This window comes from Notolabrus celidotus, chromosome 3 (genome assembly GCF_009762535.1).
Source record: "Notolabrus celidotus isolate fNotCel1 chromosome 3, fNotCel1.pri, whole genome shotgun sequence".
NCBI classification, from domain to species: domain Eukaryota; kingdom Metazoa; phylum Chordata; class Actinopteri; order Labriformes; family Labridae; genus Notolabrus; species Notolabrus celidotus.
In genome coordinates this window covers 6,950,803-6,978,178 of record NC_048274.1, presented here as the reverse complement: position 1 = coordinate 6,978,178, position 27,376 = coordinate 6,950,803, and the positions used below count along the sequence as shown (strand labels likewise).

At 40.0% G+C, this 27,376-nt stretch overlaps 1 protein-coding gene across 2 annotated transcripts; it reads left to right on the top strand.

Annotated features, from left to right (window-relative positions):
* The first annotated feature begins 1,050 nt into the window (after nt 1-1,050).
* tdrd3 (tudor domain containing 3) lies at nt 1,051-15,131 on the top strand. Of its 2 annotated transcripts, none has more exons than XR_004630793.1 (14): nt 1,051-1,275; nt 2,100-2,184; nt 3,800-3,865; nt 4,456-4,616; nt 5,766-5,907; nt 6,081-6,152; nt 10,384-10,533; nt 10,889-11,050; nt 11,597-11,777; nt 12,430-12,555; nt 12,992-14,022; nt 14,308-14,433; nt 14,560-14,727; nt 14,870-15,131. XR_004630793.1 is itself a non-coding variant. In XM_034680436.1 (14 exons), the coding sequence occupies exons 1-13, from the start codon at nt 1,238-1,240 to the stop codon at nt 14,708-14,710; spliced, it is 2,457 nt and encodes an 818-aa protein (XP_034536327.1). In that variant the 5' UTR covers nt 1,051-1,237; the 3' UTR covers nt 14,711-14,727; nt 14,870-15,131. The 2 variants fall into 2 exon arrangements, 1 of the variants encoding a protein (XP_034536327.1); XM_034680436.1 differs by having other exon boundaries at nt 14,594-14,727.
* Nucleotides 15,132-27,376: the final 12,245 nt, after the last annotated feature.

The following is a 27,376-nucleotide window of genomic DNA, read 5'->3' as shown; positions in this document are numbered from 1 at the left end:
GAAATTGTATCCCCATAAATCCTTTGTTTTGTTGCACCAACAAGTATTCCCTTTCAAAAATCTATTACAAATAATAGTGTGGACTGTCTATCACAAGTCCTATTTATTAGTTCTCAAAAACATTACAATTCTGAAATGAATATACTATTATTGTATATTAAATATTATATTAAAAATGTATATTAAATATTATTTTTGGGCATATTTTGCCTTTATTTGAGAGGAAAGCTTGAAAGAGGGAATGTGGAGACAGAATTGGGGATGCATCAAAAACTGTCAGAACAGATGAATCACATGGTTTATAAAATGAGGAATAAAGCTTCTGAACATGACACCACTCTACTTACCAAGCACAACCAGTACTTTAAGTACACTCTGGACCCCCATTTTGGGAACCCCTTAAGGTAACTGTTATGAATGAACCCCCCAATAAATTATTTTTGATTCTGATTCTGATTATTAGCTATTGACTCAGTCATAGAAATAAAAATAAGAGTCTATGAATCCAGTGCTCTGTTTTATCATTCTCTATGAGTATATCCCACCAATGAGAATAAATTGTCCTTTATTCCTTGCTACCTTTTCTTTCTTTCAATCGTCTTTTTATTCAACACAACCCTCATGACAAAACACAAAAGCACATGACAAATGACATACAGAAAGAAACAGCCACAGAATAGCTACAAACGATAAGGTAATGATCAGTTAGTCAAATAGACAAAAAAAAAACAACAGGACACAAACAAATAATCAGTTATACAGCCCTCCCATCCCTTTCTAAATAATATACAGTTAAAAGGGATAAAGTAATATAAACTAAATATTGAAATGAATGAATCAACAAATAAATAATAATCAAATAAACAAAGCTGACAAAAAACAATTGGAAGGCAGATAATGCACTGATTTAAATAGATAAATAAATAAATAAAATTAATAATAATAATTCCTTGCTACTTTTTAAGGTCACTAAACCAGATCTAAACCGCGGTATATGAGGGAGAATAAACACAATTATAAATTACAATATGACTTTTTTCCCTCGTGGCTCTCCGTACTTGTAGAACGCGTCTGCGTCGATGACGTATGTCACGCAAAGTCGTTCAATTCTCACATTAGCGAGCTTTATCATTGTTTAGAGGGAAAATATGCATTTCCTAATAAGATAGTCGTTATTCAAATGTTCCTACTTTGAACCAGTTGGTTTCGTCTTTCACAAATTGACATTTGGACGACAATGACCGATTTGGCAGACTCCCTGAGCAAAGAGGGCTGGTAGGTAGCATGTTAGCTAGCTCACTGATGTGACAGACTGGGGTTAGCTCACAACATTAGCTTATCATTAGCAGTGACTTAACTAGAGAGTTCTGATGTAGTTCGAAGTTTTTCCTATTCTGTAGGGTGTTATTAAACAATCCGAGTTGTGATAGCGTTATTAGTTTGATTACACTTAGACTAACTGATTGAATAGAGGCAGCAGTGAGATTAAATAAGGTCAGCTAGCTTGTGCACACTTGCCGTTAGCATGCTGTCAACAGAATGCTCAGTTAGTGTTGACGCTTCAGTTTCGGTTACGTTTACCGAGAAGTGGGAACAATAAGTGGTGGCTTGTGCAGGAGCACCGACCTCAGCTGAATCCACACATTAGCACTTGTGTGAGAGTCAGATGTACTCAGCGTTTCATATTAACGCAGCTGTGAAACATTAGAGATAAAAAGCAGAATGAAACTAAAACGAATAAAAATGTAATCATTTAAAATCTGTGATAGATTTGGTATTTTGATTGTCTTTGCTAATAACATTGCTTAGTTAGTAATTAGTTAGTAATGCTAGATTACACTTAGCGCCTTTTAACCTAAGAGAATGGACGATGCATGTGAGGTTATCCTGTGTGGACACTTTATTAAAGATGCTGAAGCCTACCCACCTGCAAACATAATGAATCACAGTCACAGTTCACGCATTATTAGGAGCTGATGATACAGATTCATATCACATTTCTAATGCCATTGTAGAAAAAGGCCATGTGAAGACATGCTGATGTGAAACCTGTAGCATCCTGTTAATTCTCCCGCTCCACCTTTTCTGTCATCCCACAGGTACCTCACAGATGAAGGCATCGCAGAGCTGAAAGGATCTGCAGAGAAAGTCACACATAATGACATTATTCGTATTGCACTTGACGTAAGTTTTAATCTTGCAAGGTTTGCACATGTGCAGAATAACAGCATCAGAATGTAGATGCAATATTGAATGGTTTGTGAGCACTGAAAGCTGCCACATCTACAAAATAGTTATCATTCAAAGGTGTGTACAGATATATTAGAGCCTGTATAACTGGAATATTTAGGAACTAGTTGCTGATTCATTTATTCTAATATGACTCATGTATGGCAGACCCACCTCTTCACCTCCAGTTGCCTCTGGTAAAGGATTATCTTGCTTTTCACATTAAGCTATTTCTTTGTGATACACCAGAGACTTGTCAATCAAGTCTTTCTCAGGAGGATCTTTGAATATTCTTGGCACAGTGAAACAACACAGTGAATCTACTCTTGTTAACTTATCAGGGAGTAAGAGTTTTGGGTGTTATAGTTTGGTCTGCATCAACAATCCACACTTCCCTCCACAACATAGAAGCCATGGAAAAATCACAAAAACAAAAACAATCACTGAGGGATTCAGCAGTTTGGAAACGCCTTCTCTTCAATTAATACCGAAGACATCAAAACTATAAAAGAACATATATGGAATTATTTAATTCACAAAAAAAGTGTTAAACAAACCAGATTATGTTTTTTATATTTTATATTTTGTAAAGTAGCCCCCTTTTTCCTTCATGACAGCTTTTCACACTCTTGGTATTCTCTCAGTCTGCTTCATGAAGTGGTCTCCTGGAATGGTTTCTAATTGACATGAGCCTTGTCAAGAGTTCATTTGTAGAATGACTTGCCTTCTTAATGTGTTTGAGACCATCAGTTGTGTTGTTCAGAGGTAGGGTTAGTACACAATGGATAGCCCTATTTGACTACTGTTGTAATCCATGTTCTGGCAAAACTAGATTATTTCATAGTTTTGATGTCTTCAGTATTAATCTGCAATGTTGAAAATAAGTCAAATAAATAAAAACCATTGAATGAGAAGGTGTGTCCAAACTTGTGACTGGTAGTGTACATATTTAGACACATATATCGACATGTACACGCATACATACACAAGTACATTCATGGCTACATATAAACATGCAAATACATCCACATGTATTTTTAATTCAATCACACGCTGACCAAGAAAGGTGTAGGCTGAAGCCAAGGCTTATCCTGTCTACCCTGACTGTTCTGGTGTAAGTCCAGAACCGTCAGTTGTTGCATTTACTGCAGAAGCTGTGACATATCTCAGGTTACTCTTTGACCTCTTATTGTCTACGTGGTCGAGGAAACATGCAGGAACTTTGGGTTAGAGTTTGCAGGGCCTTAAAAGTACACATTGGAATTTTAAACCAGTGCTATAATTAAATGTGTGCAGTCCTGTGCTTCATTGCTTTACCCTAACAACAGGGACACTCCTGCTTCTGTTCCTGTTACAAGGCTTGATGCAACATAGCTATATGTATCTATATTTGGATAGTACATGCATCCACAAAAAAAATATCAGATTTTTGCCATTTGGTTAAAAAAAATGTGTTTACAAGGAAATAAAAACTGCTCTAATATGTAGAAATATATTTTAATAAGGTGTTTAAAATAAAAAAAAAAACACACGTTATTATTTTATTTAAAAGAATATGTTTTTATTGCAGAGTGACCTCAGGCCTATTGGGGGGAAATTTCTACCGCCTGATATAAATAGTGGAAGGACTGAAAAGGTAAGTTCAAGAGACGTCCCTTTACACTGAATGTAGTGCAACATTTATAAAACCTTCTGGGAGATAATGTGTTAAAGTCACTTAATTCTGTGATGCCTAAAGCCAGTGCATGCCAAATTGTAGTTCTCATGAGCGCCACTAGATGGCCCTAACACACTGACAATGAAGTCGCAGAAAAACGTCTGCTTCACCTTTAAAAATTGAGAGGGAGAAAATGTATTGTCAAAAGAATAAAACATGCTATTTAGGGTTATATTCGACCCTGCTCTCTTCAGAGTGAGAACAATATGCTCAATCATGCATCCCTGGTTTTACATTCTGCCTCTTACAGTGTGTATAACAAACTAAATGGTGTCTGTAAATATATGAATAAGAGAAATGAAACATTGGAAGGTAGAGGTAAACCTGTGGAAACAAAGATGTGGTGAAATGAAATAGTTTTCTTTCTGTAATTGATACATAATTTGTGTAGCCGTCATCATATTCTCCTAAAACTCCAGTTTGTGTTTGTTTATGCTTTTCTCAAATCCTCCCCCACATGCTGCTGATTTGCCTTTTTCATCCCTTTGTTGTCTCTCGTGCGTGACCAGTTGGAGGGACCATGTGTTCTCCAAGTGCAGAAGGTGAGGAACATCTCAGCTCCTAAAGACCACGAGGAGTCCCAGGGTGCGCCGCGAATGCTGCGACTACAGATGACAGATGGGCACACCACCTGTGTTGGATTGGAGTTTAAACACCTGTCCAAAATCAGGTACCTGAATAACAGTTTTGTTGACTTGAGAAATACGCTAGCTTCAGTGTAGGTGCTCGGATTTGTAATTCTTTAGAAAATCATTTTCATCGTGTTGTTTAAAAACAAGATAACTGTAAAGTATATACTTATAGTGAGGATGTAGAAGCAGGAAGGATGTCATTAAGCCATGTCCTCATTTATTCAGAGCAAATGTGTGAGATTTTGCACACACCCTTCCTCTTCATCCCCTTGTCAACACTCTCACCCCAGCACATGTCTCCGTTTTCCTTTTATCTGCATTTTCCACGTGGCTGCAGCGATCTAACAATATCCAGCCTTAATTACATCTCCATCCCAGCAACGGTGGCCTTGGTGACGGCTGCCATGGTGACTAGCCAGTCTGTACAGGTGGAGTGGCCAGAATGTGGGCCTTGACTTTCTGATGGAGGGGGAGAACAGAACAGAACAAATCCCCTCTTTATGAGCAGCACTCACACACACACACACACACACACACACACGCACACGCACACACAGCGGCCAGCAGCAGCGGTTAGTGTGTCTAATGAAAGTGTCCGCTTTAGTGTGCGTGAGGTCGTAAGTGAGTGTCAAAGACGGATGGGATGGATTACAGGACCGCTCAGTGTGTGTGAGACAGTGATACAGAGGCATGACAATTAAGCATTATGAGCAACATAAATCAGAGGCTGCATCGTGTGTATGTAGGATTCTGTGTATGTGATTGAATCAGGGAGAGACAGTGCCTCGCGTTGTGCTGGCTGCTATCATGAGAACAGCATCCATCCCAGAGGTTTGGAGTGAAATCCCTAATTGTTGCTTTGGCATCCGGCATCAGTAGCTGGAAATCCCTCTAAGTCCCAGTGCTTTTTTTAATGAGAGAGGCAGAGGCCTTATCAGGCCTGATGAGATAGAGGGGCTTTTAATTTACCATGAGGACGGGGGAGCAGCTGGGATTATTGATAGTCTCTCCTAGCCTCACCACCCCTCCCCTGGCACGGCTCCATGTCATTTATAAAGTGGTATGGATAAGGCAATATGGCGCTCTGAAAGTTCAGTAATATCAATTAATTCTTGGAATGTGTTTATAATTTATCAGACGCTTAAGCATGACATCATACTAATGTTTGAATTGTTTCTGTTTTGCAGTCTTAATACTCCCCCTGGAACAAAGGTGAAACTCCTCGGTACAGTCCAGGTTAAAAATGGTCTTCTGCTGCTCGATGACTCAAAAATCTCGGTCCTTGGAGGCGAGGTTGATCACATGGTGGAGAAATGGGAGCTACAAAGGGTGAGGTTGATATTTATTGTGATGACTCAGCTCCTTTTTGCTAAGAAATGTGTGCTTCAATTGTCGGCAATCATTTTAAATCTGCATTAAAGGCCACCATCGGCCTCTGCTTTGGGCGGTATTTTCTCTTAGTTGTTAAGAATGATCTCTTTTTTTTTCTGTTCACCCTGCAGAGTCTGGCCAAACACAGCAGGAGTAACATTGGAGCAGAAGGTGGACCTCCTCCCTTTGTGCCATTTGGTCAGGTGAGGATAAAAAGACTTTAATGGCGCAAAAAACAAAAATGTGTTTACAGTGGAAAAACAATCAACTATAAATAGAATCTAAAAAACAAAACCAACCAAAATAGCACAGTCAGAATTTTGGTAAAAGGATGTCAGAAGTGATTTAAAATTAGCCGCCTCTGTCGAATTAGAGGAGGGACTAATGAAAGGCTGCCTCCTGGAGTTGGTCTCTATGTCCTGTTTATTGGCAATGTTCTCTCTCTGAACATTTTGAACTAATTGTGAAAGCCTTCGTTAATCTTTAAAATGCATGGCTGAATTTAATTGTGTGAAAAGATTAGATGCCTTTAAAGACAAAACAGAGGCTGCAGAAGTGCTACATAAAAGCTGCAAATCCACACATCGTCCATCAGCTCTGTCTATGCACAGTATTAAATAATCACTGATATTTTATAATGTGATATTTCCTAATTTTGTGTTTTGGCACATCACCACCACATAAAAATAGAATTAAATTCAGACATGTCTCATTGTAAAACCTCTGAGCCGGAGTCAGTCCTCCCTTATAAGGATCATAGCTTCAGCCTGGGATACAGCTGTATCAGCTTGACACACGGCTTTTGGGATTTTCACTCACTCTTCATTCCAGATTTGCTCAGGCTTTGTAAAGTTGGACGAGGAGCACTTGGGAATTATCATTCAGCATTCTCTAGATTTCCCTTTAATGCTGGGTCACAGAAGCAGCTTGGGTGTCTTCTTATGGCGGCTACACGCAAACATTATCCTATTCCGAGGTAATTTGCACTCGGAGGAAGATTCTCCTGAAATCTGTGGCTGCAGTTTGAGTCGCTCTTTATATTTAGTCAGTCAGCTCCACAACTCCAAGTTCCTGCTATTCAGAAGCTATCTCACAGTATGGAGCTGTCACCGCCGCGTTTCACAGCAGCGTTTTTAAAATGGAGATGAGTTGGGAGGCTTTCACCAGACTTTGTCACATTGTGACATTTGTTTCTCCAGAAGAATTTAACTCATTGTCATCTCGTCATGAGAGAATTACTTGCCACATGCACCAAGTCTGCAACATTGACACCACATGACATGTGTTTTGGTGCTACATTTAACACCAATGAAAGAAAAGAGCATACAAGTTTGAGTCATCTTATTTACATCAATTACCTCTTTAATTCTATACAAATTAGGGATGGCATTTCAAGCCAAAATAATATTCGATAATCATTGGCATCTATTTGACGATTTTTCGATTAATCAGCCGCCCCCGACACACACACATACACAGACACACACCTGTCCCATTAACGGCCTGTTTGTGTGGCAATCGCATTAACCAGCAGCAGGATGAGGTGCTGCTAGTAGCGGGCACTGACGGCATCTGTCTCGATCTTTATAACGGCGTTTTTGTGACGCAGCATGGCGTGTTTGTTTACATTTTACAGCCATGTTCAGTCTCTGGAAATACGTGTGTAGTACTGTGAGATTCAGAAGCGGAAAAAAATCGCTGCCACTGTCGCAAATGTTTTCTTCTTCTTGTGCTATTTAATGCAGTAAGCATTCTTCTTCTTCTGTTATTTAATATGGTTAGCAAGCAGCTTTAAGATGCTCTGTCGCCACCGTCTGGTGGGAATACCGTATTACAACCAGGCACTGATAGAAACGATGAAATAGTGTACTTTTAAAATGAGAAAATATTCAAAGTAACCCTTCGATTTTTACAAAGTGAACGAATATTCGAAAATCCTTGCCCATCTCCTAATACAAATATGTGGCAAGGCTCTCAAGTCTCACACTTTGGGCGTGAGACACACGCATTTCAACCTGGTCACATGCTCACACGCCACACTTTGTATTTCTCACGCAGAGTAATTACTAGGACAACTCTAACCAAGTTATGCAGCTTTTCCTTAAAGTGTGGAACAGGTAGGAATCAAGTGGTTTTCCCTTGGAGTTCAGAATGAGCTCGCCACGCACCAGCTAATCAAAGATAGAAAGAAATATAGCTACCCAACAGCCAATCAAAAATAGCATCACTTGTATCCGGGTAAAACAACGCAACAACGTTACGTTCCAAAGAAAAGGATGCACATGCGCAATGCAGACTGACCGCAGATTAGAAGACGCGGTCTGTCGAAATCTCACTCTGAACTGAGTTCAAAACTTGAGAGCCCTGTATGTTGGGTTGTAGCTCCTCTGATCCTCCAGAGCCTGTTTGCAGTTTGCTAATGTGTCGGTTAGCCTGGCTAATGCACAATGCTATAAAAACACTGTTAATAGAACATTACTTGAATGATCTGTCAGTCATAAATCTATAATATCCTACATTTAAATTACCTTTAATGTGAAGCAGCTGGTGTTTTCACATTAATTCATTTTAAGATAATAAAAATATTAAACCAGTGAAATATTTGATAAATTCTGTAAAGGAGGCAGTGAAGCCCAGGATGGATGGCCCTCAGCGGTCTGATCCGTGTAGAGGTCTTTGTGGTTGTTTTATAGCAGCCTGATGTCGTGCGCGAGTGATTAAATGCAGGTAAACATGGTGGACAGTCATGCGTGATGGCACTGCGCTCCGGCTTGGCACCTCTCAAAGCAGAGGCTGCAGATTTATGAACTTATCTGCACCTCTGCTGTCAGATGACTGCAAGGGTTTAATGAACTGAGGATGAAGCTTTTCATACAGTACAAAGCAGCTGTAGAGCGCTGATATGGTCAAAATCAATCACATTAATTCATATATTAATGGAGACGGACTTCCTGGCGTTTCATCTGTGTTATACCCCATTTTTTGTATCTAATGGGCAGGAATTTTTGGAATACAATTATTAAAAACATTAAAGCTCATTTATTCTGTTATCATTGCAAATTAGCAGATTTTTTTGCTTTTGTTTATAAAATAATCAGATTTGCGACATATTTATGAATCAGGCATGATTATTTTACATCAGTTTAAGCATAAAACTCGATCTTCAGCACACTTTTGAACAAACCTCCACCTGTTTGCGCCTCACCTCTCCCATTTGCACCATGCCCTCTGTGCTGAGCATGAAATTACCTCACAGACTGAAAATGCAAATTTCAAGGCCAGTACCAAACGGATGGGGAGCAGCTTGCACGGGTTGATGCTCCGCCACAAAAATGGGCAAATAGTCTTTATTGGTAACACGGCTTTAGCCCCGCTCTTTCCTTTTCTGCAGATATGCCATCTTTGACTTTATACTCACACTGCCTTTAACATACCAAGCTAGAACTAGGGATGGGCATTTCCCAGAGACTGGATAAATAATGGACGCAGTATCCTTGAAGTCACTCATCTGTTCCTGAGCGCTGTTTTGAAGCCAATCGGCGGCAGCCATATTGGAAATGCAGAACTCAACCAAACTTAGTGTAAGACAAGGAGGTGGGGTTTGAGCCTCCTAGCTAACAGCTATGTGTTCCCGCCTGTCAATCAAGTCAGTCATGCCCTTATTTGGGAAAAAACTCATTATCTTAATATCTTCTGAATTGTCATGTTACAAAAAATTCACCCCCCCCGTACAGTGTGTGCCGATGAGAAATGAGCTACGTAGACCAAAGATTTTTTTTGTACCAGGCTGTAAACGTGTGTATTTCTGCTGCAAAGATAGTCTTTTTTGAATTGGTGTGTATGTGGTTTAGTGTTTGTACAGCCAGCCTCTAGTGGATGCTCGATGAATTGCAGTTTATAACACTTCCGCATGGGCTTCACAGTTTGAGACCGGAGGTTGCCGCTTGGCATTTCAAGCCAAAATACTACTAAAAATTTTACTTTTAAAATGAGAAAATATTTGAAGTAACTCAATTTTTACAAGGTGAACTAATATTCGAATATTCTAAAATCATTGCCCATCCCTAGCTAGAACCTCCTCATAAGCGAAGGCCAATCATCCAGTCAGTTGCCGTTCTCTCTGATTTCCTACAGTCTTGATGAAGCCGCAGGACGTGTTTGATTTCCATACTAGTCCTCCCAATCATCCGCTGCGGTTTAACAGTTCCCAAATAAGCGAGAGCTCGGAGGCAGCTGTGGGATTTGTGTTACTTTCGGGCGCTTCAATGAAAACTTAGAGTCTAACTTAAACACTGCAGGTTACTGCATTCTGAACCTAATATGATTCCCAAAAACTCTGGAAGCTGCCAGGTGTATTGATTCTTTTCTAAAGGAACTATACATGATTGATGAGGATCTTTGATAATATATTCTCTCTCAATTTGCTCCCTGTAGAAGTGTGCAAGGAGGGATGAAGTAGACAGCAGAGATCTCGACCAGAGGAAGACCCTGCAGACTCACAATGTGATCAAAAGTCCTGACGAGAATGATGAGTTTGAGAAGCAGCGGACTGCAGCTATTGCTGAAGTGGCCAAGACCAAAGAGGTATGTAAACCCTTAATATCAATATGTTACTAATCACCTCTTACAGTTGATACTTGATCATTTTGTTGAGCCGTTGCAACAAGGCGTTTGGCTTTCAGGACCACTTTTACCTTTTAACTAACCTTACTGTTCCGCTTGTAGTTTGAAAGTCTTGCACAAACTGTTTCATTTAGTCTGAATAAAAAAAAAAACCAACTTATTGACATTGACAACTTTTATTGCCCTTTAATATTCAACTAACTCTTCAAAAGTAATCATTGTATTATCGCAAACTAAAACAGTGCTGTTGCTTGTGTTGGATTTGTTTTGTTCAACTGTGCAGCTCTATTGATCTCCAAGTTCTCTGCCTTGTTAGGGTCCCCGCACGTTCGGCGGTGGAGGAAATGCAGGGAGTAATTTATCCAACACTGCTTCTTCCTCCCGGAGCCGAGACTCGTACCAGCAGAGGAGGCGAGAAGACAGGGCCGACAGGACCGACAGACCAGAAAGCAGACAAGATGGAAACTATCGAGAGCTGGTGAGTGGACGAACTCGGTCCGGACCAAGTTAGTTATGACTTAGAGCTCTCATTACTGGAGCCTCCATTCACTGTAACAAAGTAATTTAAAGGTTGGAACTTGTTCTGTGTTCTTTCTTTGGCCTGGATTAGAGTCCTATTTCATGGCTCATGGACTTCATGGGGCAATGATTATGATATTGTAGAAATCTTAATGAATTGGAGGCTTGGTCAGGTTTTCCAATCAAGTGGCAGTCCATTCGTCTAGCTTTTATGTAGTGACACGCCAGTTTCCAGCTGAAGTCGGACAACTTTTGGCTGAGCACATTAATAGGATTGAGAAGGATATTATAATGTTGGCTTTGGAATATGTTAATGATTGTTTGAAACTTGAATGAACACTAATCCGACCTAAAACAAAACCCTTAGTATAGCCCATGTTTGACCCATTTAAAACGGAGGTGTGCCTTCTTTATTCTTATATATCTTCTCCTGTCACCCTGTTCCTTACTCCTGTTCCCTTTTTCATTTGTGTTTGTTCATCCTCTCATTCTGTCCTGCGTGTAGGTGGACGAACGTGCCCTGAGAGACATCATGGAGATGGGCTTCAACAAAGAGGCGGCTCGGCAGGCCCTCATGGACAACAACAACAACCTTGAAGTGGCGCTAAACAGCCTGTTGACTGGTGCCTGTTCTGGTAGCAGACCTGGTCCTGTGTTAGCTGAATCCAACAGGCCTCCACCCAGAGGTCCATACACGCACACATACACACACACACACACACACAAACACATACACAATCACAAACACAAGCGCTGCCTGATTTGGCTTGAAAGAATGCCCTGAAGCCAGAAAAGTTATTCGTTTCTGAAGAGTCAGATTGAGATTTGGGGAGTAAAAATAGCCCACGGCTAAGTTAAGGTCCACAGTGTCGGCTTCGCTTGTTTTATTCCATTTGCTGCAAATTGTATAGAGAATTTACTGCTGATGTTTTCCAAACATCTTTAGTTTTTCAGATTGATGCTCTACCTGCAGCCTTTGTTTTGTGTTTATTTTAGTACTGGAAAATCCACTCGTTGAAACTTGACACTTGCTCCATCACACTGAAATACCTCCTGCCTCCTTTTGAAAGATATAACAGCAGGGAAAGGACAGTTTTTAAAGCAGCTGCTGCATACATGCATCAATCTGAGTCGATTCATTTTTAAGGAGTTTGAAGAGCTCCGATATTGCTTCTCACTTTTGAGCAGAAGTTAACTCCAGAGTGAGTTGGGTTCACTTCTGGAAAGACTCACATGAATGCACACACATATAGTAGTAAATGAAGACACATGAGCTCCACATTTGAACAAGCTGCTCTCATTTGGGTCAATATAATCTCCCTCTTTGGTTCTCCTCAGCCAGAGGACGGGGGAGAGGCAGGTCCAGGAATGAAGACGAGGAGGAGGGAGCAGGGGGAAGGCCATCTGGACCAAGCACTCTTTTTGACTTCCTGGAATCTAAGATGGGCGTTTTCTCGATCGATGGTGGGTCCAAATATCATTCTTAAAACATGCTTTTAATTTTTACTGATTTATTTCAGAAACACACAGTATGAGGATATGAACAGGGTGGTGTTTGTGTTTTTTCATGCCAGCTCTTTGGTGAGAAATGTGCCAATTAAGAGCCGTACTCTGACATGAGCAGAGTCATGGTTGGATAAAGACAGATGGCTAGCTGGCTATCTTCTGCCTGAGAGGGATTAAGATGTGTTCTTTAAATGCCTGAAATGTGTGCTAGTGTGAAGACCAGTGAAGCACCAAATCTGCAAACTTTTCACATGCAACATGTTTGATATTTGATTTATTTTGTACCTAGAATGATATGGTTAGGTGTTTATGATTCCACAAAAACATTCAGTGTTTATCAGCCTGTAACTGTTCAGCCATCATCACATTGGTCTTGTCTGCTTTGTTCTCTCAGAGCCAAAGAGCCAGGCCCCTCAGCGGCACAATGACAGCAAAGCAAACTTCTCCAACTCGGACTTCTACTCCAAAGACACATCTCACAACAAGTACTCATCTCATAATGACCATCGGCAACAAAGGAACGACAGACCACCTCGCTTCCACAGGGACACCGATTTCCCCAAACCCGGCCAGGAGCCTCTCTCCAACTCTCCAACCCCCCAAACATCAGCGCAGGGCCAGCACTGGAAGAGCCAGGAGCGATGGTCGCGAGGCGCACCAGACAGATCGCAGGGAGACAGGAGGGACATGCGGGATGAGCAGAATTTTCCCTCATCCTTCCCGACTACTTTTACACGTTCGAAAGAACCTCAGCAGCTGATGGATATAGGTGGATCTTTCCACCAGCGATCCAGGAACGGAGACGGTGGTGGTGGTGGTGGTGGTGGTGGTGGTGGTGGTGGTAGTAGTGGTGGTAGTGGTGGTGGTGGGGGTGGTGGTGGTGGGGGTGGGAACACGACTGGGCCATCTCACAGGAGAGGGCCGAAAGATAACGCGCCCACGTCTAAGCTTAATAACTCTTCAGGGGGTGAACCAGACGGAAGAGGAAACAACAAACGCACTGACAGAATTGAAGAATCCAACAACAGCAGAAGGTCGGGGAAAGGTGAGCGGCCAAACTCGGGTTACTTTGACCGACAGAGGGATGGTGGACCGCCAAACTTTAACTACAGGGGTGGGGGCTCAGGTTCACCCCAAGAAATGGGGTCATCGCAGGACTCTCGGATCATGACGGGGGATCCTAGTCATTTCCAAAACGGAGATGTGGAACACAAAAGAACTGGACCGATCAAGCCTGCAAACTCATCGGGTCCCCCTCACAGGGAGCAGCAGCCGAAGAAGAACATGTACAATAACCCCGGACCTAAACGGAGGTCTGGACAGGGCAGGGGTCAGGGACCTCGAGGACCAGAGAAAGGCCATTACATGGAACGAGCTTGGAAACCCGGAGACCAGTGCCTGGCTCTGTACTGGGAAGACAGCAAGGTATGTTTTGTCATTTTGAAGTTGGAGAAAGCTCTCAGAAATACTAATGACTTCCAGAAATATAAACTGTATTTATTTTCCTTTTGGAAGAACTCATTTGATCATTAAGTTCACTAATATGAGAAATAATGAGTGCAGTTGTGACTCTCTCTCTGTCACAGAGTCAACAGTGTGTTAGACTCATTTGTCAGGTTATAATCATCTGTATCTGACGTGAAGATGTTTGTATTCAGATATTAACATCTCTGTTTGTTTCTGTTTGTTTGTGCCTGCACACCCGTGAAGTTCTACCATGCCAGAATAGATGCTGTGCATTCATCAGGCTCCACGGCTGTGGTTGTATTCAGCGATTATGGGAACTGTGAAGAAGTTCTACTGCATAACATCAAACCTATCCCAGCTGATGTTATGGTAAGGACAAAGAAGCATCATCAGATTGTTGTTGTTGATTCTGAACAAATTAACCCACTGAACTCTCATTCAGTGAGTGAAAGAAGGTCTTGAAATATGAATGACTTTTAATCTGATTACCCGCAGTAACATCACAACCATATCAAATGTACAATGGCAGGAGGAAGATGATGGGTACTACGACAGTTCATTAGAGTTTCGTCGCGGGGGAGACGGACAGCCGAGACGCTCAAGACCAACACAGCAGTATTACCAGCCTCCCAGGGCGAGGGATTGATGTGTGTTTGTTTACAGGTATAAGTTGTTGTTGTTCATCATTAAACATCCATCATGACAAACTCTGATCCTCTGCTTGAATATGTTGTGTTACACCTTTTCAAAGCAGCTCCAAACATCATACTGAATTGTATTCTTCTTTGTTTTCTCCATCCTTCAGTGTTCTTGGCTCCCCCTTTCTCCCGTGACAGAGATTTCTTCGTCGTCTGCAACAATCCAGAGTGCTTCCCGAACTTCTCAGTGTCCACTTTGTCAGGACACAGCAGAAGTTTTCAAAGGGCTTGGACATGATGCAAAATTAAAAAGAAAAAACTGACATGAGCACCTGTGGATTTTGTTAAGAACATATCGACTGTATATGTTGTGAAGATTTGTTTAAAATGAATGCATAAAAATAAACAATTATAGTATGTAGCCCACTTGTTGTTTTTAGAGTGTTTTTATTTATAACAAATCAAACTGATGAATAAACTGATCATGAGCGGCTATAACTTTGTTTTCATTTTCTAATTCATGAATAGTTTTGTACTCATCCTATTTTCCTTTATCATTCACTGTGGGTAAACATTAAACTGAAACTCATGACATGGCAACTTTATGAGATGTACCCTGCCTTGTTTGCTAATTCTTGTCTTGTAGCATACCTCTATCACTTCTCCTCTTGTAGATAGGCACAGGCACAGGAGTCCACAGCAAGTAGCTTAAGCTCATTTGTTGTGTTCTGTGAAGCAAATCCAAAGGGTAAGACAATCTCTTCACCCTGTAATAGAGACGCTTACATTGCAGAGATATCATTTTGCACATTACAAAAGGGACTGTACCCAGCTCTTCAAGCATTGCACACACACCACTGAGCTGGCGGTTCACGGACTGCTGCTGTGCAAGAGACAAGTTTTACACATCAAGAAATAATGTCCACTTTGGCTCCGATTTCACTCGTACCAGCAGCAGGAGACAAATGGACAATGCACCGGGGTTCAGTCGAGAGGTCACAGCGCTATTCTGTATCATTGGTGCAAAGGATTTGCTTTATTTTCCAACTGAGACGCCAGCGAGCAGAGATGAATAATTAACAGCCCGTAATATGGAAACCTATCCGCCGGAGAGAGGAACTGAAAGTGAAGCTCTTGAAAGTGTTCTCTGGGCTGACCATGACACATTGGCAAGATGATCATAAAGGATTGATTTACAATCAGATAGACTGTGATATTTCAGAACAGTAATCAAGCCAATGTATATATTGAATATTTTCTTGAAATGTCCGGCATGAGAATTATTAGAGAGACTCTGTGATGTCCCTGATGTAGATGAGTCTGTTCATGATTAAGGGATGTGAGCAAACCTTCATGGATTCATTTTTTTTTATCAGTTATTACTAAAGAAGTATATATTTATTTATATTGAATAAGAAAACAAACAAATGAACTATAGTATCAATGAAAAGAATTAAACATGGGGCTTAAGACAAGTTTAATTAGCCTCTCCAAACCAGGTTTTAAGGTGCTGATGAAGCTATTAATCATTGTTATGTTAGTGTGACATACTGTTGAGGTGAAAACGGTGTTGACAGACACGATCACATCTTGTTTTCCAGGTTTATACAACTCTACTCTGATGCGATCTTGTTGTGATAATGAGAATAAATCCACACCCATAAATACTTCAGTCAGCTATATTTATAGACCATCTATGGGTAGATATTATCTTAATTATCCAGTTGCTGCTTCTACAAAACAATCTAGTCGTATGATTGGAGTTTACATGAAAATATTGACTGTGTAAATAAAATGTGCTGTGTTAGCTTTTAATACTCGATGTGACAGTTTTCAGGATTATGAGGGAAAAACAAGTTTACAAAAGCACAACCACAACCACAAATATGCTGAGGTCATGACTCACTTAGGAGATAATGGATCAAAGTGATCTAAGACTTCTGCCTCATTCATTTTGGTCCCACGGCTAACAGGTAGCACACAGAGAGGCTGCAATGCACAATAAATCACTGGTTATGTGGATGATGGAATGACATTTATGTAATTTGTATGCTGATAGATGCATGCTAACATGCTTACAATAACTACCTTGCTGATGCTACATGGATAACATTTCCCATGTTTACTATCTTATGGTCCTGTCACACCTTGACGATTTAACCAGCGTATGCCGGCGTATAAAAAAAATGGCGAGGACACTGGCGTACATCACAAAAGTTTTCTTCCTGCAGTGGTCAGACTCTATAACCAATAATATATATGTATATATATATGTGTGTGTAAGATATGCTTATCTGTTACCTCTTTAATTTTAATTTTAATTGCTAATAACTTTTTAATAATTGTTACTTTATAGGCTCTTGTTTGCTTTATGTATTTCTTTTGCACTGTCTACTCTGTTACTGTGACACTTGAATTTCCCTGTTGTAGGACGAGTAAAGGACTCTCTTATCTTATCTTATCTTATCTCTCATAAGTTAAGAGCACAGCGAGTAAGTCGAAAAATGTTGTGCATTCAGCATATGGATCATATGCCTGTCATAAGTTGTAGTTAAGTTATGCGATGGTTGACACATTCACACACGTAGAGCTGTGTGTTTGCGTGTGAGTGAGTGTGAGAAGCCTTGGAGCCCTCACTCAGTGTCAAATAGCAGAGCCCTTGAAATTGAAGCTGAAGCCAGCATGTCGGAGTCTGGTGGTGTTCAACGATAAAGCTACTGTTGTTGAATTAAATGAAGTTCAAAATGTTACGTTTTTGAAAGCGCAGTCAGTAAGTGTAACTTCTTGTAAAGAGCAGAGGCTGTGTTCCTGCTGGTTTCACTCCTCTGACACTCTCCACGGCTCATCATGTTCTTACAAAGAAAGACTGCAGAGTTTTTAATAACACAAGGTTTTTTAATCACCAATGTAAGTGCATCTCATTTCAAAATGTATACAGTCATTACCAAGCAGCAGCCTTTTGATGCTGCCGCAAGCTTTTCACAAGTGGACTATACAGTAGTTGGTCATAAGTTATGAATATGCTATGTATACGCCCAAAATTGAAAAAAACATCAGCGTATGTCAGTGTTTTAGAGGCATTTTGATATGCTGGGAAACCGCTGGCTAAATTGTGAAGTTGTGACAGGGCCATTAGTTTGTTGTGTTAGCATGCTAGCATGAATTAGCACTTAAAACAGAGAAAGACATCAGTTTTGCAAGTTGGGTGTCAAAAATCAAAGACTTTGACGAATAATAACTGACATGATGATGTGAGTGTTGCATGAAAAGTTATAGAAATTCATAAAAATCCATCCCATGGTGAGTAATGAGTAATAAAAACGAAGGTGCTACCCCAAAATCAATACCTTTATTCTTCTGGTGAACATGAAATTTCACAAACTCCTCCGCTAATCCATCAGTCATGTTCAATACAACCAACATACTGACCAACTGACATCTCAAAAGCTGTGTTGCTAGCATGTGTCAAATTCAATGTAGCTAATGCATTGAAAAGAAGCTAGCTCCTCTCTGCATTGCCTTTTTAGGCCTCTCTCACTCTGCAACTTGATAACCTTTAGCCACAGGAGGAATGCTTTTATCTCCTCGAGAGGGAACAACCTCCTTTCCCACATTAACATCCCCTTTGCTCTGCTCGTTCGTTTCCCACCTGCTTGCCTCTCCCTGTATCCCCATTCACAGCTGTTAGCCATTATCTTTCTGCGGACCTGACCCCTCAACCTCCATCTTTCCACCATGGTACCTTTGTGGCTGTGACATCTGAACCCTGTGATCCTGTTAAATGCGTCCTTTCTTACATAATTTCTACATCGGCTTCAACAACCCAATCCTTTCTCTGCCTCACTCAGATGGAGAAAAAGGAGACCTGTAAGGCGGTTACGAGAGCGACACCAGCAAGGGAATGACTTTCCCTGCTGGTGTATTTAATGCCTGGTTTAACAGAAAGAAGGGAAAAAACTAGTCCAGTACAAAGGGGCCCTTGGGTTTGATGTTTCAGCTCTACCCATCATAAAGTAAATCAAGCCAATTAATTGTAGGTTAAGATAAAGCTCTACATCTTTTCAGCCCGCGACCTCCAAAATATAGGTGCCAAAGACTCGTGACCCCCACTGTCCCCCAAAGTGATTTAATGTGACTTAATTTAGCTAGTCTGGAGAAAATTAGTCTACTTACATGAGCAGGTGTCTGTGTTTCCTGTGCCGTTATGAATTAACCTACTGCTTCTGATGCTTTTGATAATTAACCGTTCTCTAACCCCAAACTTAGGAGTCATCTGGCAGAAAGAAAGGCACAAAACTCATTACATTTTCTATTTTCAAGGTTTCATTTCAAGTTTAGCTACTATTTTTGTCCATATTTTTTACAATGATGGGTAAAATGTACTGACTTTTGTCATTCAACTTTTTTTATTGCATGTTTTTCAGTATTGCTTTGTTCACCACAAGTTAACAAACTATATATAAGCATTACAAAACCAACAAAGAGAAGAAAAAATAAAGAAATACAAAGTAATAATAATAATAATAATAATAAAGAAATAATAATAATAAGCAGTACAAACAAAAAGGGAGATAAACATAAGAAAACAAGGTAAATAAACAAAAATAAATAATAAATATTTCAACATTCTGGAAGACATCTCATGATCCCCCATTTGTGTCTTGCGATCCACACTTTGGGAACCCCTGCTCTACATGAGGAGAAATGCATACTGTAGTTGGTGCATTTTTTAAAAAACACTCTCAGTGAATGTCTCTCTCTAATCCGGTGCTTTGTTAGCTCATAAAAAGAGGGAAAATGAGGAAATGGCAGCTTATAAAGACTAAAATCCTAGAAAAGAAAAGTGTAAACACTGAATATTGAACGTGTCACTGGTGTGGTCTGTTTGCATGGTGATGTGTTATTTCCCCCTCTTTTTTTTTGTGACGGCTTAGGATTGGTGTTTGCATGTGAGTCAAAGAATTTAAAGTCAAACCACCATCTGGTAGATGGCTTCACCACTAACATGCAAAACTAGTACTGTCGTGTATGCTTTGTTGGGATCTCTAGGCAAATGTCATTTGTAATGCAAAGCTTCGCACTCGCTCATATGGCTGAAATCAAAACAGACGATGTGTTGGAATAGACACTTCGAGATTTTGCATACAATCCACTGCTCTGTTCCTGGGTGGTAGACTGAATCTGCATTTCGTTCCATATGACAGTCTTTGTGTTTTACAAGCTATGGAAAACAGGATTTATAGTTTACCCTTTGACACACGGTCATCGCAAACTCTCCAACTTCAGGGTTTTTACTTGAACTGCAGCTGAGAGGCTCAACACTTAATGAGCAAGATAGGTGCTGCTTGTCAGAGGTAATGGCTGTTTTCTCTGTGCAGCAGACTGTGGTCCACATGGGTCATTCTTCAAACATCCTGCCAACATTTGTTGCCAGGCAGCCCTCGTGTTCCTCATAACACACAACAAAATAATGGTCAAATGGGGCCAGTTAGCTTGACCAAAGACAGTATGGACTGAGGGTGAATGATGAATCAGCAGCTGGGAATTGATCTTTACCATTACCACATATAGGTTTACACAGCGGAGGAAAAGTGGAGTAAAGCACCTCTCAGTCACTTTTATGGACCCTGTCCGGTTGCACTTAATGGCTACACGCCACATGAGAAAGAGGAACTATTGAGCTTAACCACTGGGCCTTTATTTTTTTATTTTCTCGGCTTTCCAATTGCTGCCGACAAACAAGACCTACAGAGAGTCATATTTTCATCATGTCAGCCGTAAGTCCCTGAAGTTAAACCTTTTAAAAACAAACCTACCTCCTCTGTGGCATCCAAGACTTGAAGGTGTTTTCTGTTTTGCTGAAGAGAGCGTTGATGTCAGTTATTTCTATTTCTTCAGGAGCTAACAGTGGCAGTGATGCTTCATGTATGCATGTATCAACCTTTGTCCAGGTTGCTGCTCACACAAACCTCGGCTAATAAAGTTTGTTATGCTGTCCAGTGAACTGACCCCAGTTCCCTAAAAAAGGACATAAATAAAGCCTCTTCAAAGAGCGCCCAGTGTGGGCATCTGGTTAGTCTGGGTGATTTATTTAAAAGGCATCTGGGAGGTTGAAGCTTAGATCTTTACAAGACACAGAGACATGTCTTTCCTTTTATCTTTACTTGCCAGACAATGATTGGTTGATTGGTTGGTTTGCTGATTGGTGCGGATGGTGATTCAGGTTGGAGGATCTGTTTTCTCTGAATGAGGTGTTTCATCATAGATAATAAAGTGACATTTCAACTCTATTTTTTGTCTCTTTGCTGCTGTATTAACCCATATTTTAAAAAAAAAACTTGATGTACATTGACAAAAAATTTAAAGGGATTCATCAAACCAAAAATGGCTCCAACTTTCGACTCTTTTCACTTACGCATGTGTATGAAGACTAATCAACTGGAAGTTACTAACCATAGACCTTTCTGGAGTTCCTGAGCTCCCTTGTCTTGTAGGTTCCTCTGGATCTCTGCTGTAGACGGCCTGCTGCTGTGGACGTGCCAAACTTCAGCTGCTACAACTACTACTATCCGTCTCACCACTATCATCTCTCTCTCTCTCTTCATCTCCCTCTATCCCTCTCTCCAACACAGTCTCAGCAGATGTGTGTCTAACATGAGTCTGGTCCTGCTGGAGGTTTCTGCCTGTTGAAGGAAGTTTGTCCTTGCCACTGTAACTTGCTAAATACTGCAAAGTGCTCTGCTCGTGGTGGATTAAGATGAGCTCAGACTGAGTCCTGTCTGTAAGATGGGACTGGATCTTATCCTGTCTTGATGTTGGGTCTTTGTTAATAATGGAACATAGGGTACGGTCTAGACCTGCTCTGTTGGGAAAGAGTATGAGGATAACATTTGTTGGGATTTGGCATTATATAAATAAAGCTTGATTAATTGATTGAATCACCGTGATATCCAATGTACCATCAGAACTCTTCCCTTCTGTACTATTTCCTGAATTCCTGAATTTGCCTTGAATACTATAAAAAAAGTACTTTTGCATGGGATTTTGGAGAGACTGTACATTGTTGTGCTTTAAAGGAAGTTGTTTACCTACTTTTAGCACACTGTGAATCTTAGTGATGTTATTCTGCTAACACATGATTCTTTATACAATCAGGATGTCTCTGCATTTGATATAAAATAAGTAAATTGAGTCAAAAAGTAGGATACTTTACAGCTTAGTTACTGAATGACAAGTTGGTACCTGACTCTATCCACCAGGACTGAGGTATAGCAGTGCATCTGATCCATCATCCAAATATGGCCACCTTTGGCAACAATAGAAACCTTTAACACTTGGCAGCAAAATGAGATTCCATCTAACCAGTGGGTGATATCCTGACATCCTGCTGGCCGCCTCTTCATTTCTGTATGCAGTCTGTGTCTACACACCTTTCAGATTTCATTAACAACAAGGAGGAAAAATAATAAACATGGGCACAATCAGTAAGCTTGATATAAAACTTCATGCTATTTGCTTAAATATAAACTCAGAGCTAATTAATCCGACCACCTTAAACTCATCTGTCCTTGAAACTGGACTAATACCAAGAGGCATGAGAAAAATCTGACAGTGTAACAGAGAAACTGTCCGGTCTGTCAAGTTGGTACGATGCCAAAACAGCCTCTTGGCCTTGAGTTATGTCTTAAGCCTCTGGTTCCATAACTTTCCTAATTAGGCAATTACTGTATGTTGTGGAGGCAGCGAGATGTGAAGCACGGATCTCCTTTTGACCCAGGGGGCGAGGGGACTGTTTGGCTAGTTGGCTTCCTTCTCAGAAAAAAGACTCAAACCTGCACGCCATATGTGATGCTAAATTAATTGATTAAATTACGTGTTTTTTTAAGGGATCCATATGCATGAGGCTTGTTCTAAACAATGAAGAAATGCGAGGCTGTTCTGCAGCGTTGAACCACACGCACTCTGCAGATCGATATGTTAAAATTATTTGAGCTTGAGTATAAGGCCGACATGCCACTTCTTGTTTACTTTACAATGCGTCTTGTGCCGAGGGTTCTTTAATAAATCTCGGGGCGATAATCAATCAATCACGCTGCATTTGTGTTGTGGTTAAGTTTATTTATGTAGCACCTCTATAGAGTCAAATGTGTCTCACAAGTCAATAAAGTAAAATAAATGACTCAGACATGCTTCAATCAATGATGAGACACCAGGATGTCAATAGCAGACCGGTCTTTACTAACAGGGTTTCAGACACTTTAAAACCAATCCAGAATAAATGTCCTGGATCCGAAGACTGATGAGGAAAGGTTTCTTTGCATTTGTCTTCAACTTTCCAAATAAAACAAAGAGCTTAAGTGTGATTAACGTTTCTTGTTTGTGTAGAATGAAGGATAAAAGTTATAAAAAATGTATTGTTGATCAACTGACTCATGAAATTGATCTTGCAGTGAGGACAGAGAGGATGTGATACCTAAAACTGACCGCATTAATACTGTAATTGAATCTAATGGACTGCCCTTGTAATAAATATTAATTTTGTGTCATAGAGATGCTGAATCATGATGTATTTACTGGCTCAGTGTTTCACATGATCGTCTGTCACTTCCTCTACATACATGTAAATTAGTTTAACATCAAATCATGGTGAAACTTGTGATTTATTGCGGTAATACAAATACATAATCATAAAATGTGAAAAATGACAAATGCTCCAAGAATTGGAGGACTGTTACTCAATACTTTAAATGAAAGCAGACCTGACATGTGCAGCATTCAGTGCAGTGACTGTTATGTTGTTGTGGGAGACCTGACTTATAGGGGATAAGACAAACAAAGAACACAGTTGCGTTCTTTGCAGTTTTTTTTATCCTCAGTGAGTGGACGGTGCAAATTCAAACTTGCTGTTTCGCCTTCCAGAGTTCAGACTAAAAGAAAGTCTCTGTTTTCCTCCACAAACAGAAATCATGCACAATTACCAAATTAGGATCCAGTTTGTTATCTGTGCTCGCTGCGGCTTAATTTGTCCGATGAAATACCTAAAATCCCTCAAATCCAGGGATTAACCTGTGGACAATTGAGATTTGCATCGCAGCCACACATCAATGATCAACAGAGATGATGAGGGCCATCAGTCTTCTTTCCCCCCTAAGAGGCTTATATATCATGGAGGTTATTTATTTCTTCATCTGTTGGGATATATGGATTTTATGGTACAACCATGAAGCATGTGGTGAAGGGCAAAGGTTTGCAAATATTAAACAAGCACGAATACCAGAGAATGATGTTGTTTCTAATGAAAAAGTAAATATCTTATCTGAAGAAACATGACATACTGTAAATGAAAACAGGATCCAATTCTAAATATATTTTGGTTGTATCCTACTCAACTGCATAAAGAAAGGCATACAATATGAACGTGAAAGAGGCCTGTCCAGTCTGATAAAAATGTATGATGAATAAAAAAACACAACTGTTCGTATTTCAAATATATACTGAGTTGCTTCATGCAGTATTGACATTTTCCCTCGGCCATGGTGTCTCATCCAACCTTGCAGAGCTTCAAACTGCTCTGTGTCCTTCAAACCCCGTGCATGTGTTAATACTCCTGCCTGTTCAAGGGTAACTTGACTCTTTGCTAATCAGGAATGTGTGAAATTGTTAAAACAGAGATAAAAGGTGAAGATGAGGGGATTGTTAATCACATGCCCATGTATCCCCTTTAGTATCTGTAAAAAAATACTGAAATCTGCACTGAAAGTTGATGAATATGTTACGGATAATATGATATTAATTTCTGTATTTTTCCCCCCATAGAAGAAGGCATAATAGAGACAAAAATGACCAAAACACTAAAACCTTTACAAAATAAAATACATGTAATTAATTGTTTCGGCTTGGTTTGCAGGGTGTGTTCAATATTGAACCTCTCTGCAACAAACCACATGTTTAGACTATTAGAATACGTCCTGATTGGTTCATTAAACTCCTTCAAATGTCCTGAGTCAGCACCACCAACTACAACTTTAATAATTACAATAATAACCTTTATTCATACAGTATATCACCGTTAAAATAAATGTTTGTAATGTGATTTGACAGACAAAGAATGGCAGAATTCAGGAGGCAGACAGAATAAACCTTTAAGAGACAGAAGTGTAGAAAATACTAACAATGCAAAAAAATAAAAATGCAACAAAAAAGGTTAAAAAAAATAAATGCATATTAAATAGAATGAAGTGATGAAACAGAAAAGCTATAATACAGAAGAGGATTAGGGCCACTGAAAAAAATAAAAATCAAGTTCCAATATATATTTATTATTATTATTATTATTATTATTATTATTATTATTATTATTATTATTATCATTATTGTTCTGAGAAAAAAGTTAGAATTCTGAGATTAAAGTAAAAATTCTGCGATTAAAGTAAAAATTCTGCGATCATAGTCAGAATTATATGATTAAAGTCAAAAATTATCAGATTAGAGTCAATACTCTAAGGAAAAAAATCAGAATTCTGAGATTAAAGTCAAAATTATCAGATTAAAGTCTGAGTTCTGAGATTAAAAGTCAAAATTCTCAGGTTGTTTCTCAGAATTCTGACTTTAAATCTGAGAATTTTGACTTTAAACTCAGAATTCTGAGATTAATGTCAGAAAAAAAACCTTCAGAATTCTGAGGAAAAAAAGTCAGAAAAATAATGATTAAAAAAAATTGTGGACCTAAATTATCATTGATTTTTTTCAGTGCCCCCAATCCTCTTCCGTACAATAAATCATTGTTATAAAGGTAAAAAAAAAAAAAAAAAGAAGCATTACAGGACAATGAAATGGTTTCAAAAAGAAGACAACAACACATCAGAAAGGCAAGGTGAGGAAATTCGACTTCGGCTGCTGTGAAAAAAGAAAAGCCCTCGGTGACTCTCGGCAACTCTCGGCTCTTCCCGGAATGTGAGCGTTCGTTCCGAGTCTCCAGCGTGAACTAAGCGTGCATGCACGCTCACTGATTGCAGACTCTCAGCACCTGACACAATGTCTGGTGTTAATGACGAGCTGTCGACAAGCATTCCAGTGGATAATGGAGCAAACAGTTTTTATGGAGAGAAAAAGGAGACAGATGTAATGCAAAAACAAATATTTTACCTTCATTTATTCGCCATAAACAAATGTGTGCATGCTCTTTAGCAGATTGTTTGTCTGAAGTTGGTAGTCTGACTGGAAACAATCATGCTTGGAGCTTGGTAAATAAACACCTGGATGAAAGGCCGGACCCAATAGTGAACCTTAAGCCCTGAAAGGCCGTTTCAGAGAGGCTGCATCAAAGCATGAGAGCCATGTGGTGTCTAAGAATCATCCCTCCTGCTCAGCATGGTGAAGACATTTTCTACACTGAAGTTTATCAAGCATTACAAGAAGGATTTAAGAGGACAGTTTGGTGGCCTTCCTACTGATGACTATGGAGAATCCAAACTTTAATGATGTGATTGGAAACTTCATGAAGGTAAGTGACATTTAGTTATTCATCCTGTGGCTGCTTTACTTCTCCTGTTCTGTTGTCATATGCTCCTACTCTCTACTGTATTTGCTGTATGGCTGTGTGCAGTGTTGTTTACATATTGTATCTGTGTTGAAGCTGTGTCTGTCTGTCTTCCCTCCCCATGCTTTAATGTTGAGCTCATGCATGTGCACATGTAGCTGTCTGCTGCTTTCAGATTGTGTTTGGCTGTTGTCAGTTTATGCCACATGCTGCAGCAATGACAGAGTGTGTGTTTTGAGTGTGTGCTTGAGTGTTTTTCACCTTTAGTTGTTTCTGTTGTGTAACATTTGGTCTGCAGATGTTGGGTTGGAATAAAAAAGGCATGACTCCACTCTGAAGCCGGGCTGTGCTGGCCTGTGTTGGTTGATGATCTGGTTTAGTGTTGGATGATGTTGTGCTTTCTGTCTCCCTGCTGTGTCTCATCTTAAGAGGTAAAAGAAGAAGCACACACTAACAGTCCCTTTTAAAGTGTTTATGCATAGCCTTCCACTAACCCCTGGTGCTAGTTACACTGAGTGTGTAAAACAATATCATTATCTGTGTTTAGGATGCAAGTTGTGCAGATTAACTTCCTTCATAGAATATTAAAGCCACATTGCACAACACTTGGACGTGCTGTGAAATGTGGCTTTACTTGAGATGGAACAGTCTGACAGAGGGAATAAACAGTCTTTGTAGCTTCAAGGAATTCTTTCAAGGACTTGTTTTGTCCTGACAAGCACCTCCTTGTAGATCTGTGAGTAATGATTGTCATCTCTCAGTTGTTGAGGCAGACATCATGTCAGCTTGTACTGTACTGACACAGTAAAGGTTAGGCTTGTAGGAGGGGTGTCTGGTTTGGCATTCACAGTGTAAGACATCATAGTACTGTTAATAATGCCTCCAGCTAATCAGTGAGATGTTCTACAGGAGAGAGAAATCCCTAATATTTTGCTGAACCCAGATTTGCTTGCCCAGGGAATCCAAACAGTGAGTAATTGCCCCAATTTTGAGCATGCGTGCACACGAACCACTGAATCAAAGAGATACAATGTGCAGAGACGAATCAGAATAGTTTGACTTTAAACACAAGGGTGTGATGGGGACTCGCTCCGGTGAAAAGGTAAAGTCATTTAGCAGAGTTCTCTTTGACCTA